This window comes from Hypomesus nipponensis, chromosome 8 (assembly GCF_054491055.1).
Source record: "Hypomesus nipponensis isolate SF chromosome 8, ASM5449105v1, whole genome shotgun sequence".
NCBI lineage: Eukaryota > Metazoa > Chordata > Actinopteri > Osmeriformes > Osmeridae > Hypomesus > Hypomesus nipponensis.
In genome coordinates, this window is record NC_140368.1 from 11,015,931 (window position 1) to 11,034,568 (window position 18,638).

An 18,638-nucleotide genomic window follows, 5' to 3' on the forward strand; every position below is an offset into this window, starting at 1 on the left:
TATCACTGAGGTAGTTTTGGAACCAAAACTACAATGCTAGACCACAAAATGTCCCTCTGTGGTCACTCTGGAGGGTAGTGTTATACAGGTGGTTACGTCTTATAGATACCTGGGTTTTCTGATTGATGATTACATCATGCGACAGCTCCTGAGTGTGTTTCTGTTACTAACCATATATTGTTTCATGTCACAAACACTTTTTGCGTTCCTTGAATTAGTTTCTGTGGCTTAGCACATGTAATAACTAACCTGGATAATTATTAATTGTGTGTAAATGTGAGTGTGTGTGTCTATTGTTTTTGTTCCCTTGAGAGGTCAACATCGAAGAGCATGCACACAAAAACGACCCTGGGAATCCCCAAACTCCCCCAGGGCTGGTTTTGAGGGCAGTGAGATCAGGTGTGGTCTCCTGGTATCATTCTCCTGTTACTCCTTACTTTGGTTCTTCCATTCCTGCTCTCTGTCTCCTGCAGAGCTCTCTTCTCCTGCCTCCTCTCCTCAAACCTGCCCGGCGATATGAGGATTTCTGCCATCTTATTGGCTCTCCTGGGAGTGGCCGTCATGGAGACCACCACTCACAATTCTGTCCAGGCAGCAGGTAAGTCTCTGGGAAAACTGCACGTACTTTTCGAAACATACGGACTCGGTCGCAGCTATCAGGTGCGTGCATTTTTGTCTGTGTGTGTACGTGTTGGAGTCTGTTCATATCATGTTTCGTTTGTGTGCGTGTTTCTGTTCCTGTTTTATGTGTGTGTACCGGTATATGTGTGTGTGTGCGTGTACATGTGTGTATGTGTACATGTGCATGTGTGTGTGTATTCCAGTTCCACATAGCTGCTGCACCAGCTACTCCAGGGCGTCTGCCGTAAGGACTCTGGTGGGGAGGAAGACTGTGGGGAGATGTGTACAGCAGGACATCACAGGACCGTGTAACATCAAGGCTCTCATGTACGGCACCCACCGCTCACTCTCGTCTGTCTGTCTCTTTCTTTATTTCATTCTTTCTCTTTCTGTCCCTCCTCCTCCACCTTTAATTCGTTTGCGATGTTCCTAGGAAACATTACAAGATCCCAACAGCCTTAAAACACGTCTGCAATTCGACTCGACTCTGACTCAACTCCGATCGACTCAATTGGATTCTATTCTTTTCAGTTCTACTCGACTTAACTCGACTCAGCTTGGCCCGACTCTATTCAATTCTGCTCTAGTCCACTGCCTAGCTGCGTCTTGTGGGACGGGGCTTGTGATTGGCTGTGGTGGCGTGACTGTGTGATCATGGTGTGTTTCAGCTTGGTGACCCGGAAGGGAGGCAGAGTGTGCATCAACCCCAGGGCTCGGAAGACCCACCCACTACTCCAAAAGATATGGTAGAAGACACACACACACATACTGTACATGTGTTGATGCAGACACACATTCTGATGCACAAATCGTATCATGTTTCTGTCTCCCTCCACAACAGCACAGGTCGTCAATCCCAGAGGAATGGAAAACGACCCAAACAGAGAAAACACCGAGTCTGAGAACTCAGCACCAACACACCCACATACAAATCTTTTTTTTTTTTTTTTATCTAGCAAACAGTTGCGAGTGGTGACATGTGTACACAAACCTTTTGCTTGTTTAAGACACCAATGTTGATTATAGATAACTTCTTCAACACTTTCGCTGTAACACTTTATAACTCACAGCAAAAAAATATAAACCTGTTTGAGCAATCAAAAAGTAACATTAGCGGATGAACTTTAATGTTACTGGAATGTGGATGAATGGGTAAGGAATTTGAGGTTGACTGGATATGTTCGCATCCAAACTGGATTTGATTTCAAAGAGATACATTCAATCTTGGGTAAGTAGGAGGGTGTGCTCACGTGCATTTTTGTCCATGCGCGTGTGTGTGTGTGTTTATGTGATGCATGGAAAGGTTTGTGTGAAGTGTCTAATCAAACAGATCACCAGCTGCAGACAGGGACCTACTCGTAGAACTGGGTTGACAAGTTTAATGACAGACTGGCAGAACGGCAGAAAAAAAAAAGACTTGATAGATTGACAAAATAGGTTCAAGAGTCAATCAAAAGGCACTTGGAATAAGAAATAAGAGACCATTAGACAATACAGGAAGAACAGTTTGGGTGTATATCTGTACTGATGTATTAAATATATGAAATAAGCAGTGTTCTCTTCCTCTGGTTGTTTCTCCTGGATGTTACTGACCACAAAGCTCGACAGCATAGTGTGGGCTGAAAGAAAGCCTCAGGGATATACAGTTTAGATTCAGTGTTGGAACAAGAGGACAGGAGAACAGGAGATGGACATTTAAGGCATGCATGGTGTCCAGAGCGCACGTCCACTCACTTTGACATCCACTCAATATAGACACAAACACACTCACTTACACATACACAGGTACACATAGACATCCTGTATGTTCAACCCAGACACACACACACACATTCACTCATTCACATACACTCAGACACTCAACACAGACTAACATTCGCACTAAGACAGACATACACACAATACTCACAATAAAACATCTCCACAGACAAAGTGCCTGCAGTAAAGCATTTTGGTCTGGTCAACAATGATAGTGACCCTGTTTGCAGTTTCACACATAACAGCTCATTTTCATGCCGCATGCTTCAACACAGTAAAGGTTTGCACACTTGTCTAATATTTGAGTGAGCGTGGCAGTAAGAGAGAGAGAGAAAAATATAGAGAGAGATAGAGAAAGAGAGACCAAGAAAAAATAAGCTGAATGAATGAACGAATGAACTAAATGCAGGGAGGAGTGTGTGTATGTGCAAGAGAGTCCACCAGAGAAGTAGTTCAGCTATCCCATCATTCCCTGTCATATGGCTCATCCTCTGTCAGCCTCTCCCTCTCTCTGTGCCTCTGGATCCCCCGCCAGATACGACAGAGCACCCCTCCGCTGCGCACACACACACACACACACACAATAACGTAGGATTAAGTTTCAAGTTACCCAACAACCACAGAAACACACACACTCACAAAACACGCACACAATGAAACGCAAAACACACACACACCAGAAACACACACACACACACATACACAGGACTCACCGTAGTCGCAGGTAGCGGAGGTCTTCCTTAGTGACATCGTTGAGGACATCGCTCAGCGTGTACTCCTCCATCACAAACTGAGACGGAACACAACCATGTTTAACCATATCACAACCATGATACAGCCATACCTAATCTTACCTAACCTCACCACAACCACAGAGTCACACTTCTACATGTTACAGATGGCAGAAAACTCTAACCATACACAACCACACAGCCACAGCAAAACCATTTACATATAACTATACCACAACCACGCATGTACCAAAACATGATAGAACCCATGAGAATCCCTGATAGGAAAGCATGTCAAACCCTCTCTATTGTGTCGGGGTCCGCCCCCTGGTCTTTCAGCCAATCAGTGAGCTGCTTGTCGGGCTCATGGTCAGCTGCTACATGGGAGATGGAGGGCGGAGGGAGATCTAGAAGAGAGAGAGACAGGAGAGAGAGGAGAGTCATCCAGTGACTGGATGAGTTGGGGCTAGTTTCTAAACTGCAAAAATGGGTGAGGTCAAGTGAGGTCAAGTGAGGTTTGGTGAGGTCAGGAGGTCTACCTGGAGGCCTGTGTCTGCCCCTGGCCAGCTCCAGGTCATTTGTTCTCTGCTGCAGGGTGGTCTTTAGAACATGCTGGAACTCCTTCTCCCTCTGGAGCAACTCCTCTAGGAGCCTGGGGTCAGACAGAAGGTGTATGTAGTGAGTGAGTGAGTGAGTGAGTGAGTGAGTGAGTGAATGAGTGTGTATCTGTGTGCACGTATCTGTGTGTGCTAGTGTGTGTGGATGCCAGTGCATGTGTGTATTTGTATGTGTGTGCTAAGATATGTGTGTGTCCATGTGAGTATATTCTAGTCTGTGTGCGTGTGCGTGTGTGTGTGTACCTGTTGGTTTCCTGTTTGAGTCGTCCCAGCTGTGCGCCCAGCAGATGATGCGAGCGCTGGGCGTCGTGGGAGGGGGTGGAGTTCAGCGTGCTCACCCCCGAGGTCACAGGTTCAGAGGTCACGCTGGGGTCGTCGGCGGGGGGGGCGCCCACGGGCCCAAACTCCACCTCCTCCTCGTCCACCTCGTCCTCCTTGTCCGCTCCCTCGCTCTCCGACGCCGGCCCAAAGTGGGTCTGGAGCTCTAGGGGAGGGGTCAGACGCCAGCAGGAGAGGAGAAGAGAAGAGGAAAGGAGGGAAGGGGAGAGGAAGGGAAGGGAAGGGAAGGGAAGGGAAGGGAAGGGAAGGGGAGAGGAGAAGAGAAGAGGAAAGGAGAAAGGATGGAAGGGAAGGAGAAAGGAAGGGAAGGGAAGGGGAGAGGAGAAGAGGGGAGAGGAGAAGACAAGAGAAGAGGAAAGGAGGTGAGAGGAGAGGAAACACAAACACTGGCTCGGTAAGTGTGTATGTATGATTCCCACACAGATAAGGGACAAGCTGGCAGACGTACAGGACTCTAGTATGGGAAACACGTGCACGCGCAAGCGCACACACGCAAATACACACTTCCATACACAAAGACAAACAGACAGGACACACACACCTGGTATGAGGATGGTCACCGCAGCCTGGACAGCTCTCCTGATGATGTTGTCCATCGCAAACATCCAGTGAGGCTTGATGTGATGGTTCCTCAGGACCTTGTTTACCTGGACACACACACACAGACACACAAGCACATGCACATAGACACACACACACAGACACACAAGCACATGCACATAGACACACACACACACAGATACACACAGACACATGCAGACACACACACACGCACATACACCCACACACATGATCTGTTATCTGGTGAATGTGTGTGCTTGCAATTTCACTTTTGCTTATGGTGTGTATTTGTGTGTGTGTGTCTGCGTGTGTGTGCGCTCACAGAGTCCTGGAACCCAAACAGCACCAGCTGTATCTGGTTGATGGAGGTGGAGTCAAAGTCCAGGTCCAGTTTGAGTTTGGAGATGGTGGTTGCCATGACGCGTCGCTCGGGGGAATGGATGAAGTCTCTCAGGATACAGATGATCTGTTTGATGTGGTCTACGGATAGCTGGAGCTCCTCGCTTCCCTGCGCACACACACACACACACAAACAAACCCACACACACATTCCTGCCTTATCGTACTTGGCTGAACAGCTCTTCGGTATTCAAAACAGAAGCAGCCCCAGCACACACACACACACACATTACCACCATAAAATAAGTCTAACAGTCGGAGAAGCGGCACTGGGAGGCAGACAGCCCAGAGGGAGTGGTACCTGGATGTGGTTCTCCATCAGGTTGGAGATGACCTTGTCCTGGTCCTCGTTGAGGACCTTGTAGAGGATGGCTCTGCGCTCGCTGTCCTTCTTCAGCAGGAACAGACCCCCGTCCCTGTCCTCGGGGGAGAGGGGCGTGCTGCGGTCCTCCGACACCGAGCCCTCGTCAGGAACGCTGACACACACACAGACACACACACACATACACGTTTGAATGCACACACACACGTTCGAATGCATGAACACACAAACAAGGTTCAAATGCACACACACGTTTACACGCATGCCCACACCGGCAAGTCCAAACACACACACAGACGGACAAACACACACATATACACAAAATGAATCAGGTTGTGATTTAGAACTAAAAGTTGGGGCTTTACCAACTGAGAGACCCTCTTTGTTGTTAGGGATACTAAAAATGCGTGTGTGCGTGGGCCAACGGTAGCGCTTGCATCCTTGCGTGTGTGTGTGTGTGTGTGTGTGAACTAGGATTCAGGAGTGAGAGCAAGATGGAAGGGGAGAACAGGGTTGACATGGTGAGCGCGGAGAGTGTGTGTGAGAGTGTGTGTGGGATCTGCAGCTTGTAAACTCATCAGGGCTCATTAGAAGGACGCTGTAAAAGGAAGTAGAGCAGAACCAGGGTTCTGGAGGTCCACCTGTCCGCCCCCCCCCCCCCACACACACACACACACACAGCCTAAACAGTACACACACACACACATACACTCTCAAACTTCCTACAAGAGCACACACACACCCACCTGAGGTAGTTGGCATTGGGCGGTTTGAGCAGGTTCTCTGATCCCGAGCGCTTCTTCTTCTGGAAGAACACGTCATGTTTGGAGTCACAGTCTGGACTCACCGAGCCGTGCTCACTGCTGCTGCTCCCAGTGGCCTCACCCTGCAACTGCACCGGCAACGACACGCTGCGGATGTAGTCTGAACGCCCCCCCCCCACACACACACAAACACACAGACACACACACATATGCACGCACACACACATACATACATAGACATAATTGGTTAACATCCATTGACGGTCATAGTACACACCATGAGAGAGCGAGAGAGAACGAGACAGAGAAAGAGAGAGAGCGGGTAGAAACCAGGAACAGTCCTGAACTGCGTCAACTCACATTGGCTGGCATAGCAACATAGACCCACCAAATAGACACCCAGTGCAAGAAGTTGATAAATAATTAAATAAGACCACGCCCGAAAAAAAGATGAAATATAAAGATAAAATAAAACAAACACTCAACTGACAGATACCCATAAAGGAAGACAAACATATGTGTTGGGTACAAACCTTGCCAGACTGGTTCAGCAAATCCAGAGAGCAGGGAAAATAGGGCAGAGTGCAATAGTTTATTCAAACAGTTCCAAAGCCCTAGGCTGGAAACATCCCCCAACACCGAAATGCCTGACATACTGTACCTAGACACATACACACCCCAGACATACAAAAACATCCGAGACACACCCACACAACCACACACAACCACACACACCCACACAACCTCACACACCCACACACACCCACACACACACCCCTGGCAGTGTACCTGAGGGTTTGAAGGCGATCTTGCTCTTCTTGCCCTTGTGGCGTACGAAGGTGTCCTTCAGCAGGTCGGAGCCGGTGGCCCTCTTGTTGGGGTCTGGCTCGAAGCAGCGCAGGATGAAGGACTTGGCCTCCACAGACAGAGACTCAGGGATCTCAGGGTGGATCTTGAACATGCCCACCTGCGACACACACACACACACACACACACAGATTAGGAAATTGACTTGAGTGGAAAGGGACCTTTCTATCCTGTGCTGGATGTACTGTCTGTGGAAAACACAGACATAAACACACACACACAAAGCCAGGGGCGCCGCCAGGAATTTTGGGACCCATGAAAAAAAAAAAGGTTTCTCATTTATATTGAGAAAAAAGGTTTCTCGTTTTTTTATTTTTTGGGGCCCCTGGCAGTCAAGGGCTCTTGGAATTGTCCTACGTTTTTCCCCTATAAGGCGCACCTGCACAAAGCCCCCCTACATGAACACACACACACTCCCCCACATGAACACACACACACTCCCCCACATGAACACACACACACACTCCCTCCCCCACATGAACACACACACTCCCTTCCTCCCCCACATGAACACACACACTCCCTCCCTCCCCCACATGAACACACACACACACACTCCCTTACTCCCCCACATGAACACACACACTCCCTTCCTCCCCCACATGAACACACACACTCCCTCCCTCCCCCACATGAACACACACACACACACTCCCTTACTCCCCCACATGAACACACACACACACTCCCTTTCTCCCCCACATGAACACACACAGACCTTAAACATGGCCGCTTGTGGCTCCCCCAGCTCGTGGAAGGGAGGTTTGCCAGTGGCCATCTCTATGATGGTGCAGCCCAGCGACCAGATATCAGCAGGGGCCCCGTACCCCCTGGGGCCCTTGTCTATGATCTCTGGAGCCATGTACTGGAGAGTACCTGGAGGGGAGGGGGTGGGGGCGAAGGGCAGGCAGACAGAAGTGTGAGGGGAGAAAAAAGGATGACACAAAAAGGGGAGAGAGAGACAGAGAAAAAGGGAGAGAGGAAGAAAGAGAGAGAGGCAGAGAGAGGGGGGGGGATAAAGAGCAAAGGCCACTCATGAGAGGAGAGATGAGGACATATGCATACACACTCACATAACTCATACAGAGACACACACACACTAATGAAAAGTAAACACTTCGGCCTGTGGTTGATTAGCTAATCTAATTACACTCTCCTATGGTTACTGCTGCTCGCCAGATGGTTATGTGTGTGCGTGAGTGAGTGTGCGTGCGTGTGTGCATGTGCATACATGTGGGTACGTGTGTGTGGGTGTGTATGCGTGTGAGTGCGTGTGCATATGTGTATGTGTGTGTGTATGTGTGTGTACATGTGTGTGTGTGGGTGTGTCTGTGTGGGTGGGTGGGTGTGTGTGTGGATGAGTGAGGAAGAAATGTGCATGCATATTTGTGTGTTACCAATTGAGGGTGAATGTGCTTGTGTGTGACAGAGAGAGAGAGAGTGTTGCCATAGAGGCTGATAGTGGCTCTTGACATTTAAAGGGTCATTTGACATTTAGAGACAAGATACTAGCCTGTAGAGTGGATTGCAGCAACTGACTAGAGAGAGAAAAAGTAAGAGAGAGAGAGCGAGAGAGAGAGAGAGAAATAGAGAGAGGGAGAAAGGAGAGAGAGAGAGAGACGGGGGGGGGGGGGGGGTGTCCTACCAGTGAAAGTCTCTGTACAGGGGTTGACTCCTGCCAGTCTCTTGGAAGTTCCAAAATCTGAGATCTTCAGGACACCACTATAGGTGTTCACTAACACATTATCCCCCTGAGAAAGGGAGGGAGGGAGGGAGGGAGGGAGGGAGGGAGGGAGGGAGGGAGGGAGGGAGGGAGGGAGGGAGGGAGGGAGGGAGGGAGGGAGGGAGGGAGGGAGGGAGGGAGGGAGGGAGGGAGGGAGGGAGGGAGGGAGGGAGGGAACATTACATCCAGGTGCCCAAATTCTATTCCCTTTATACATGAACAAAAGCACTAGGGAGTACGGTGCTTAAGAAAGATTTACTGGATTTGATGTTAGTTTATTTCCTCCAGGAACACAATGACTTATTGAGGGGTCTTGTTGCAGTTGTTGGTTGTAATGGATTTAACTACTTGTAAATTAATTATAGTATTGTATCTTGCACTTTTTTGAGGTTCATGTTGTATAATTGTAACTTGTTTAACTACATGCTCATATATTTCTTCCCATTGGCACTTATTTGCTTTTCACAACGTATGCTTCATGTTTTGGCCGCCCGCATTGTTTTGAGACTATCTCGTTGTTTATTATCAGTGACCTTTGAACTTTTGTAAAGCTCTCTCTTGAAAGTCGCTTTGGATAAAAGTGTCTGCTAAATGAATACATGTCAATGTTAATGTAAGCACTACACATATCGCTAAGACTTCCTGTAGTTTTATTACAGGACGGACTACAGAATAAGATACGTGGGTGTAGTTCCAGCGTCTTACCTTGATGTCTCTGTGGACTATCTGGTTCTCGTGCAAGTATCTGAGTCCCTCCAGGATCTGCCTGGTGTAGAATATGATGGTGGCTTCTTTTAGTGGGCCCCACTTAGAACGCAACAACGCAGACAGACTTCCTGGGGAGAAAACACACATGTCATTTCAACCACACAACCACTTGGGATGGTGTGTCTCACACACACACAAACACACACACACTCACGTGCTCTCTCACACATACATACGCTCTCACACACATACTCTTGTCTGACACACACGGAAGTGCACAGACATATACACACACACACACACACATGCAATCACACACATGCATACACACATACAAGTACACACAGACTCACACATACTCTCACACTCTCTCTTTCTCAAACAAACACACACACACACACACTCACCCACCTCCAGGGACCTGCTCCATGAAGATCTTGATGTATCCGTTCTCGGAGACGGAACCCAGGTACTGGACTATGTTCCTGTGCTTCAGGTACTTGTGAAGAGCTATCTCCTCATGTAGGGGCTGGGAGTACCTGGAGAGCAAGGGGGAAGGTTACACACAAGCCCTTACACACACACACACACACACACACACTAACACACACAGACAGACACTCACACACATTCTCACGGCGCCGCGCAAGCTAGCCCAACAGTTGCACGCGCACTTGCATGTCTCTGTCTCCTACCTGCTGTCCCTCTCTGGTATCTCCTTGATGGCGATGCGGACTTGGTTGCTGAGGTCTCTCCCAGCATACACCACTCCATAGGTGCCCCGCCCCAGGACAACCCTGTCCCCTGTCTCATTAGAGTCATACTCATACTGCAGCACACACACATACACACATGCACACACACGCATATACACAAGCACACACATGCGCGCAATCAATAAATAAACATTGCAATGTACACAGCTGAATCTCATGTATTGATGTCAAACATGGAATGGAAAATGTCATGTAGCAACACACACACACACAGGTTTACAAACACACGCTGACCTCCAGTGTGTCTCCATCTCCCTCTCCCTCGAGCTCCACGGCGTTCCCTGTCCCATCAGATATCATCTCTTTCACCATGGAACAGAACCTACGCACACACACACACACATGTGCACACACACGCACATTAGCTTACTGTAAATCAGTAACTCACTTTGAAAGATGGCTATTTGTTGGAGTCTAATGTTTACAGTAATGAGTGTGTGTGCTTGTGCGTGTTTGTGTGTGTGTGTATGTGTGTGTCTGTCTCTACTGACCGAGCACACTGGTCCTCTGTAGAGAAGTAGATCTGGAAGTCATCTGAGTTGTCATGGACGTACAGGAAACAGCATCGCTCGTCAAACTTCGAGATGCTGAACCCAAAGAGACTGTTATTCCCCTAAACATCACACACACACACACACACAAACACACACACATCCTGTGCTCACACACCTCACAAACCTTTTCATCCTGTATAAGAATAAGAAGGATGCCAACCCCCAAATGGTAACACTAGGCTTACGTAAACAAGGTGACATGGGCCAACCACTATCTTACTGGAGAGGCCATAAAAGAGTTAATCATATGGTCAATCTTAAAGGGGTCAGAGAGCGCACACACACACTCACACACTCAAACACGCACGCACACATGCGCGCAAGGTCTATGCAAGGGAGCCAATGCCTCCAATTCCAATGACTGTGGAAAGCGGTTTTGTTATAGGTAGCTAGCATAACATGCTAGCGGACAAACTTTGTAGCACAATGGCGTGTGATTGCCAGCCGCAAGCAATAAAACTTTCTTAACTTCTGCACCGACTGATTGATACTGACTTTATAGATTCATATTTCTGACACACACACCCACACATCTGCTGTACACACACACACACCACAAACACACACACAGACATGTACTGTACACACACACACACCACAAACACACACACAGACATGTACTGTACACACACACCTGATTCCTTTAATGGAGGTTGCAGTGAAGTTCCACTCATGAATCCCCTTCTAGAATGGAGCAGAGTGTTTAAAAGACTGAAATGATGAAAAAGAGAATGATGAGAGAGGAGGAGGAGAGGAGGAGAATGGGAGGAGAGGAGGAAGAGAAGAGGAGGAGAAGAGGAGGCAGAGGAGAGAAGGAGGAGGGGATGAGGAGAGGAGGAGGAGAAGAGGAGGCAGAGGAGAGGAGGAGGAGGGGATGAGGAGAGGAGGAGGAGAAGAGGAGGCAGAGGAGAGGAGGAGGAGGGGATGAGGAGAGAAGGAGGAAGAGGAGGAGAGGAGGAGAGGAGGAGGCGAGGAGGAAAGGGGGAGGAGCAGAGAAAGAGGAGGTGTTCTGACCGTTTCCGAGGGAGAGACGTGCCAGATGGAGACGTTCTTCTCCTCAGCTTCATTGTTGATGGACACATAGGAGGGCTGGTACACCTTGGTGGGCTCCAGGATCAATACCTGCGACACACACCTCCGTCACACCCTGGCAGAGTGTGTGTGCAGAGAGAGGCATCTGCGTGTGTATGTAGAATGTGTGTGTAGAGTGTGTGTATGAGTGTGCGTGTGTGTACCGGGAAGCGCAGGCCGTTGGTGGTTCCCCGGGTGGCCTCCACGATGATGTCCATCCAGAAATTGAGCCTCTCTCTCTGGGGAGAATGCTCCACCGAGGGCTTCTTAAACCTCTGGATCAGCTGCAGGTTCTGGACCACGGAGCGCAGGTACCTGGGGGGAGGGAGGGTTGGGAAGGGAAAGGAGGGGGTTGGGGAGGGTGGTGTAAAGACAAAAAGCCAATACCTTGAATGAAAGTCTGATACAATTGTCGTACTTAACGCATTCATTCGTTCATATGTGTGTGTGTGTGTGAATAAGTGTGCATAAGTGCGTCTCTGTGTGTGTGTGTGTGGGGGGTGGAAGGGGTGGGGGGGTTTGTGTGTTACCAGATGGGGGGTTTGAGTTTGAAGAGCTTCTCCGCGGCCTGTGTAGCTTTGGGGATGTCGCTAGCCAGCATGCTAACAGTGAAGAACTGACCAACGTCCCAGTAGTTATTCATCTTCTCCAGAGAACCCTTCCTGCCCAGCAGACTGTTCAACCTCACCCCTGAGGAGGGAGGGACAAAGGGAGGGAGAACGAGAGAAAGGGAGGGAGGGAGAGAGATAAGGAGGGAGAGAAAGAAGGAAAGATAAAGGTAACACCCAGAAACAGCAGAAAAAGGCAGTTCATGGGAGACAGAGGTGGACAGAAAGTGTGACTGATGCTAGAGAGGGGTAGTGTGTCGTGTTGAGGATGCAGTATGTAGTGTGTAGCATGGAGGCGTCGTGTGCTGCATGTGTGCTCTGACCGATCTTCCGGAGCTCGATAGAGCTCTCAAACTGCAGACCGGCCACAATCAGCAGCACAGCCAGGTTGATGCCTGAGTACAGGGTCGGCTGCAGCTCAAAGCCTTTCCTGTACCTGTCAGGGAGAGGGCAGTGGGGCGACACACACACACAACTCAGTACATGGTGAGGAAGGAATGATCTCTGAAGTCAGAGAGACAACAAAAAGAGGGAAATAGCGAGAGGACACATATTACAAAAGAGAGAGAGAAAGGGAAAGGGAGAGAGAGGGGGGGGGGAGAGAGAGAGGGAAAGGGAGAGAGAGAGAGAGAGAGAGAGAGAGAGAGAGAGAGAGAGAGAGGAACATGTGAAACGAAAGGGAAGTGCAGAGACCCAAGAGAGCTGCAGTACTGTTTCTCACCACTGGATGGCATTGTCTCTGTTCTTCATGTCCTTGCAGTCAGAGTCGAGGAAGATGTCCTTGTAGATCCTCCCACACAGACAGAACATGTCTGGGGCGGGGTGCTCACATGACTGCAGCACCTGCAGCATCACACGCAGGGCCTGCTCCCTGTCTCCTGGACTGTTCCTCCTGCACACACACACACACACACAGACACACACACAGAGACGCACACACACACAGAGACGCACACACACACAGAGACGCACACACACAGACGCACACACACACACACACAGACACAGAGACGCGCACACACACACACACAGAGACACACACACACAGACGCACACACACACATATACACGTACACGCAGGGAGACGCACACATCCATATGCGCACACAGACACATGATTACGGGCACCGACACAGCCAGACAGCCACACACACACACATCTGCCAGTGTGGTGCCAGCCCACCTGTTGAGGGCAAAGGCATAGTGGAACTGGATCATGGGCTGGTTGGCCAGGTCGCAGGTGGGGAGCATCTCCAGGGTCTCCACCAGCTTCACCATGGCATCGTAGTCCTGCAGGTCAAAGGTCATGCAGGGGATAAGGTGTGTGTGAGCGCGTACGTGTGTGTGTGTGGGGGGGGGGGGGCGTGTTTAACAGTGTATTTGAGTGTGTGTTTGTGGGGTGATGGCGTGTGTATGCCTGTGTGTGTGTGTGTGTGTGTGTGTGTGTGTGTGTGTGTGCACGTATGTGTGCGTACTTGTATGTCTCGGTAGGAGAACAGCAGGTTCATCACTATGTCCTGGGTGAGGACCTCGGTGTTGTCGATGCGGAGCTTGATGCGAGACAGCTCCTTGGCTAGCTCCTCGCCCTGGTACTTATCCCTCGCCTTGCGGATGTCGTTCAACAACGTGTCCTTGAAGGACGCACTGGGGGGGAGACAAGGGGAGGGCGGTCATGAGAGAGAGAGAGAGAGAGAGAGAGAGAGGGAGGGAGAGAGACAGAGAGAGACACAGAGAGAGAGAGAGAGAGAGACACAGAGAGAGAGAGAGAGAGAGAGAGAGAGAGAGAGAGAGAGAGAGAGAGAGAGAGAGAATAAGAAAGAGAGAGAGAGAGGTGAGAATTCCCCGGTAGTCTTTCACAAGGCAGGGTCAGGGAGGGAGAGCTGGCTGCATGTCCAGGGAACAGCTGGCATAAAGGGAATCTGGGCCTCACCCTTCCACTCTCATGTGGGGGCGCACATGTATGACGTGTGTGTGTGTGTGTGCGCATGCCAGTGTATGTGTGTGCTACCAGGAGGTGACGTGGATGTCCTTGAGCAGGTTGGAGAAGCGGTCCGTCAGGGGGACACACAGAGGCCCCAGCAGGTTGTCCCAGCTGGGCTGCATGTACTCACTGGCCCTGCGCTGGGCGTCACTCTCACAACACATGTACTCATGGTTAGGAGTCAGCACATAGGGGATGAAGTAGTAGTTACCACTGGATGCCTGGAGGGAGGGAGGGAGGGAGGGACGGAGGGAGGGAGGGAGGGAGGGAGGGAGGGAGGGAGGGAGGGAGGGAGGGAGGGAGGGAGGGAGGGAGGGAGGGAGGGAGGGAGGGAGGGAGGGAGGGAGGGAGGGAGGGAGGGAGGGAGGGAGAATGGGGAGTGTGTGTCAGAGAGGAGAGAACATGATGCAACATATCAGCGTCTCATTTCTGTCACATCTAAAGATGAGAGGTCAGGAGACACCGTCAGGTTGGGCTCATTGGACAATCTGCAAGCCAACAGGCCAACACACACCCTGCAACACACATCCACACACCCTGCAACACACATCCACAGCAAAACTGACCATTGCATATCAACACATGCACACAAGTGGAATGAAAACATACATCACCCAAGCACTGGGAGTTTTGGCCAGAATAACATTCATTGTAAGACTCAATCCAGGGTTCGGTCAAATGCACCACTCATCTCCCCAAGCAGGGATTGGTCAGTTAAGCAACTCCCAGCATGCTTTGAGGCATGCTGTGGCACCTACTTTGTTGCGTAATCCGGAGCCTCTGTATTCTGGAGGCAACTGAACCCAGGGGAACCCAAGAGTAGGAGCACGAGAGGCCTACTCCAACACACACACACACACAGACGACAGACACAATACACACGGAGACAGACACACACACACAATAACACACACACCGACAGACACAGAGTAACACATGTAAACAGACACAAACAGATAGACACACACACACCGACACAATAACACAAAGAGACAAAGACGTACACAAAGGCAGGCACAAAAACACACACACACATTTGTAACCAACAGGCAAACAGAAGGGCGCAAGAACACAGACAGACACAAATACACACAATCACAGACACCATTCGTGGTGTTCTGAAAGGCTTCTGTTAAGGTCTGTAAGCGGCTAAAAAGTATGTCTTAAAAGTGAGGTGTCTGTCTGTCTGTGTGTCTGTCTGCGTGTGGTATTGTGTCTGTAGTACATTTGATATTATTTCTGGATGTCAGAAAGCACAGTGCTTGCACAAAGGTTCTCTCTCTCTCTCTCTCTCTCTCTCTCTCTCTCTCTCTCTCTCTCTCTCTCTCTCTCTCTCTCTCTCTCTCTCTCTCTCTCTCTCTCTCTCTCTCTCTCTCTCTCTCTCTCTCTCTCTCTCTCTCTCTCTCACACACTCATAATCCCATCCGATACTTACTGTGTTTTTTTGTGCCACCATGTCCTGTAAGAACACAGAAAACGAGGAGACTGTTACGCAGCAGATGTGTGCTGAGCGCTCAGGTCCTCAGATTACAGGAGCATGGCTTTTAATGGCAGAACAGACGCTTATCGCTGGGACTCACTGGCATACACACATCAACACAAGCGCCAGTCTGAAAATAACTCCGTCAGTAGGACAACAGGAATGGCATGCGTGACCTAATATCAAAACCAACCAATCAGAAGTCATTACATTTACATTACATTTTACATAACATTACATTCCAATCAGAAGTCTGATAACATACCTACATTTAAGTCAGAGTTAATTTGTGTCTGTGTGTTTATCTATGCATGTGTCAGTGAGGAGGTTTTTAAATGAACACAGTAAAAAGTGTGTGTGTGTTGGGGTGGGGGGTGTACCTTCAGCGACTGTGCAGTGTCTGGATCAGTGTCATAGTACAGTATAACATTGTTGGCCATGTCGAAGCTCTCTCTCACTCCAAGGTGGTAAAACAAGGATGGCTGTCGGAAGACATCGCTCATGTCCACAACAGCTATATCTGAGAGAGAGAGAGAGAGAGAGAGAGAGAGAGAGAGAGAGAGAGAGAGAGAGAGAGAGAGAGAGCTTACAGACAACCTGCCTCCTTCCACATGTTTCTTCACCAACAGGATTATTTAACCTAATCGGTGCTACATGCATCTAGTCTTATTTGATACAGCAGCCAGGTATGAAGCTGGGAATAACTTGGTGAAACCGTGTTGATATATATAGTCAGGAATTAAAGCGGGCGAGGGATCGGTTTTCAGGGCCGGGCAAAGGGAGTTATAAAAGGTGACTGCATCTACTTTGCTAGGGAGTGACGTGTTTGTGTGTGCCTAGCGAGAGAAATAGTAAGTAAGGGATAAACGGTGAAGCGAGAGAGAGAGCCGTCGTCACCGTCTTTATAATCAGCGTTAAGGGCCCATGTATCACCGTCAGCCGGTAACTGTCGGGGTTACACCATCATACCGCTCACGGCCTATAGCCAGATGTGTCATCGAGACCCTGTGTGCGGGCATGTAGATGTTTGGGTTAAGGGCCTAGAAAGTTCCCCACTCAACACGTCCCATCAGAGGACAACGGTTTCACTGGGAGGAGAACTACGGGGCTCCGCGCTGTCCAGCAGATGATATCAGCAGATCCTTATCACACACTCACCTGCGTCGTAGAAAGTGTCTAGAACGGAGGTCTCTCCGAAGTCCAACCGTCCAAACGTTACAGTGGTCAGTAGTGCGCTCTCGGCGTCACAGGCTCTTTGCAGGCATTGAAGAGCACCAGACTCGGGGCTGCTCGCCAGAACCGCCTTTAACCCGTCGTTCAACACATAGACTGCGCGAAGGGAACGCTGTTTGGCCAGTGGGCTCGGGCTTGGCATCTCTCCACGGTCCCGGTCCCGGTCCACAGTAACACATACACCTGCATGCTCGCGCTCTCCTCCCGTTTCAGCTACTGGTGCGCTCTGGCCCGTCTCCATGGCTGATTTCTTAACTTCTTTCTACCCCCTTTGAGCCTTCCCGGTTTTCCTTCTGGGTATACAAAGTGACTCTCCTGTCTCTCACTCCGTCTCGCGCACCTGTCGCCCCTGGAGCCGCGCGGGTCTGAGTATGTTCCCCTGCATCTTGCGCCTCATTAATTCACATCGTATTCCGATTATCCCGCGCCAAAGACTACCAAAACCGGATCTGACTAGTTCACCACACACGGGGATAATTGGAAGGTAAAGTCAGACGAAGAGGTAGGGAGAGCTAACCAGTCAGCGGAAAATGTCTCCAACAATCAGATATGTCAACAAACTCACAATACGCTGCGCTGAGAGAAGCCCGGTGAATGAGGACAGTCTCAAAGCAGCGGCAAAGGAAAACAGGAACTCGCAATTACAGACCTTTCGGACGGTAATCCAATCCAAAGTTAATTTTTTTGTCAACCGTGACACTCGGAAATCAAATTTAGCAGCAAGACTGAGAATTTTGGCATATTGATAGAATGGATAGACACTGACACGCGCACAATTAGACTCCACTTTCCAAGAACATACTTGTTTTCGCCTTCCCAGTTCTCTGGTGCACGCGTAGCTGAAATGCTTTCGGTGCGAGTCCGGTTGGCTAAATTTAAAACGATCTGTCCCTTTGAACTGTCAGCCGCCAGTCGGGCAAGCGCACGCAGAGCCAAGTGACTCCGAGTTATGCTAACCACCCGCAGCCCGAGGACGTTCTGTATCTATCACACAAGATAACAAATGCAGACATTCCTGAGTTGGGAACAGAAGAGTTCAGTTGTACTTTTTGCATAGGCTACATTAATCAACCTTGTGGTAAAAGGGATTGTTTTCAGGGCCTAATTCGTCCTACAGTGTCCTATATAGGGTCAACTCTAACCCATCAAATCCTTGCAGGCCCTATGCAGCAAGCTGAACTCAGTGTGTGCTGTCCCATCTGCTACACAATCTCATATACCCATTCATGCATACACACACACACACGCACACACACACACACACTCACACACACACACTGATTGTGTGTGTGTGGGTGTGTGTGGTGCTTAAGCACTGAGATGCTCTTAGGAGACAAAGTCACTAATAGACAACCAATTAGTTAAACCAACAGAGTAAAGAGCAGTGAAACGGAACACACACACACGCGTACACACACACACGCACACACACACACGTGGAAAACACACGTTCAATATAATTAGCTGTCCACACACAATTCACTCTGGTGGCTTACCTTGTGTGTGTCTGTGCATATATGTGTCT

General features: G+C 49.5%; 2 protein-coding genes across 10 annotated transcripts; one reads left to right on the forward strand and one right to left on the reverse strand.

The window, feature by feature from the left end:
- The first annotated feature begins 435 nt into the window (after positions 1–435).
- Positions 436–2,170, forward strand: LOC146275135 (uncharacterized). The gene is made up of 4 exons (XM_084702908.1): positions 436–598; positions 825–948; positions 1,290–1,367; positions 1,463–2,170. Exons 1-4 carry the CDS (start codon positions 517–519, stop codon positions 1,521–1,523), a joined length of 345 nt encoding a protein of 114 aa, XP_084559034.1. The 5' UTR covers positions 436–516; the 3' UTR covers positions 1,524–2,170.
- map3k15 (mitogen-activated protein kinase kinase kinase 15) lies at positions 1,987–17,972 on the reverse strand. Of its 9 annotated transcripts, none has more exons than XM_084702901.1 (30): positions 17,039–17,971; positions 16,261–16,400; positions 15,836–15,859; positions 15,159–15,236; positions 14,428–14,621; positions 13,895–14,063; positions 13,603–13,709; positions 13,141–13,311; positions 12,743–12,855; positions 12,342–12,501; positions 11,976–12,126; positions 11,755–11,862; positions 11,375–11,421; positions 10,678–10,773; positions 10,421–10,508; positions 10,106–10,239; positions 9,822–9,949; positions 9,408–9,538; positions 8,625–8,730; positions 7,698–7,855; positions 6,902–7,079; positions 6,095–6,272; positions 5,328–5,502; positions 4,950–5,135; positions 4,608–4,713; positions 3,971–4,211; positions 3,650–3,762; positions 3,411–3,517; positions 3,093–3,169; positions 1,987–2,935 (listed from the first exon to the last, which is right to left on the reverse strand). In XM_084702901.1, the coding sequence occupies exons 1-30, from the start codon at positions 17,352–17,354 to the stop codon at positions 2,845–2,847; spliced, it is 4,071 nt and encodes a 1,356-aa protein (XP_084559027.1). In that variant the 5' UTR covers positions 17,355–17,971; the 3' UTR covers positions 1,987–2,844. The 9 variants fall into 9 exon arrangements, 8 of the variants coding, with proteins under 8 accessions (XP_084559027.1, XP_084559025.1, XP_084559026.1 ...); XM_084702899.1 differs by having other exon boundaries at positions 11,375–11,424; XM_084702900.1 differs by having other exon boundaries at positions 9,408–9,534; positions 9,818–9,949; positions 11,375–11,424.
- Positions 17,973–18,638: the final 666 nt, after the last annotated feature.

What these genes read in the sequence shown, in the direction of transcription:
- LOC146275135 (XM_084702908.1), top strand. Translation starts at nt 517, where the DNA reads ATGAGGATTTCTGCCATCTTATTGGCTCTCCTGGGAGTGGCCGTCATG. An exon ending in CAATTCTGTCCAGGCAGCAG is followed by an intron (nt 599 to 824) that starts GTAAGTCTCTGG and finishes TGTGTATTCCAG; the next exon opens with TTCCACATAGCTGCTGCACC. An exon ending in CCACTACTCCAAAAGATATG is followed by an intron (nt 1,368 to 1,462) that starts GTAGAAGACACA and finishes CCTCCACAACAG; the next exon opens with CACAGGTCGTCAATCCCAGA.
- map3k15 (XM_084702899.1), bottom strand. Translation starts at nt 17,354, where the DNA reads ATGGAGACGGGCCAGAGCGCACCAGTAGCTGAAACGGGAGGAGAGCGC. An exon ending in TGGTGGCACAAAAAAACACA is followed by an intron (nt 15,237 to 15,835) that starts GTAAGTATCGGA and finishes GTGTTGGAGTAG; the next exon opens with GCCTCTCGTGCTCCTACTCT. An exon ending in GAGATGGAGACACACTGGAG is followed by an intron (nt 10,240 to 10,420) that starts GTCAGCGTGTGT and finishes TGTGTGCTGCAG; the next exon opens with TATGAGTATGACTCTAATGA.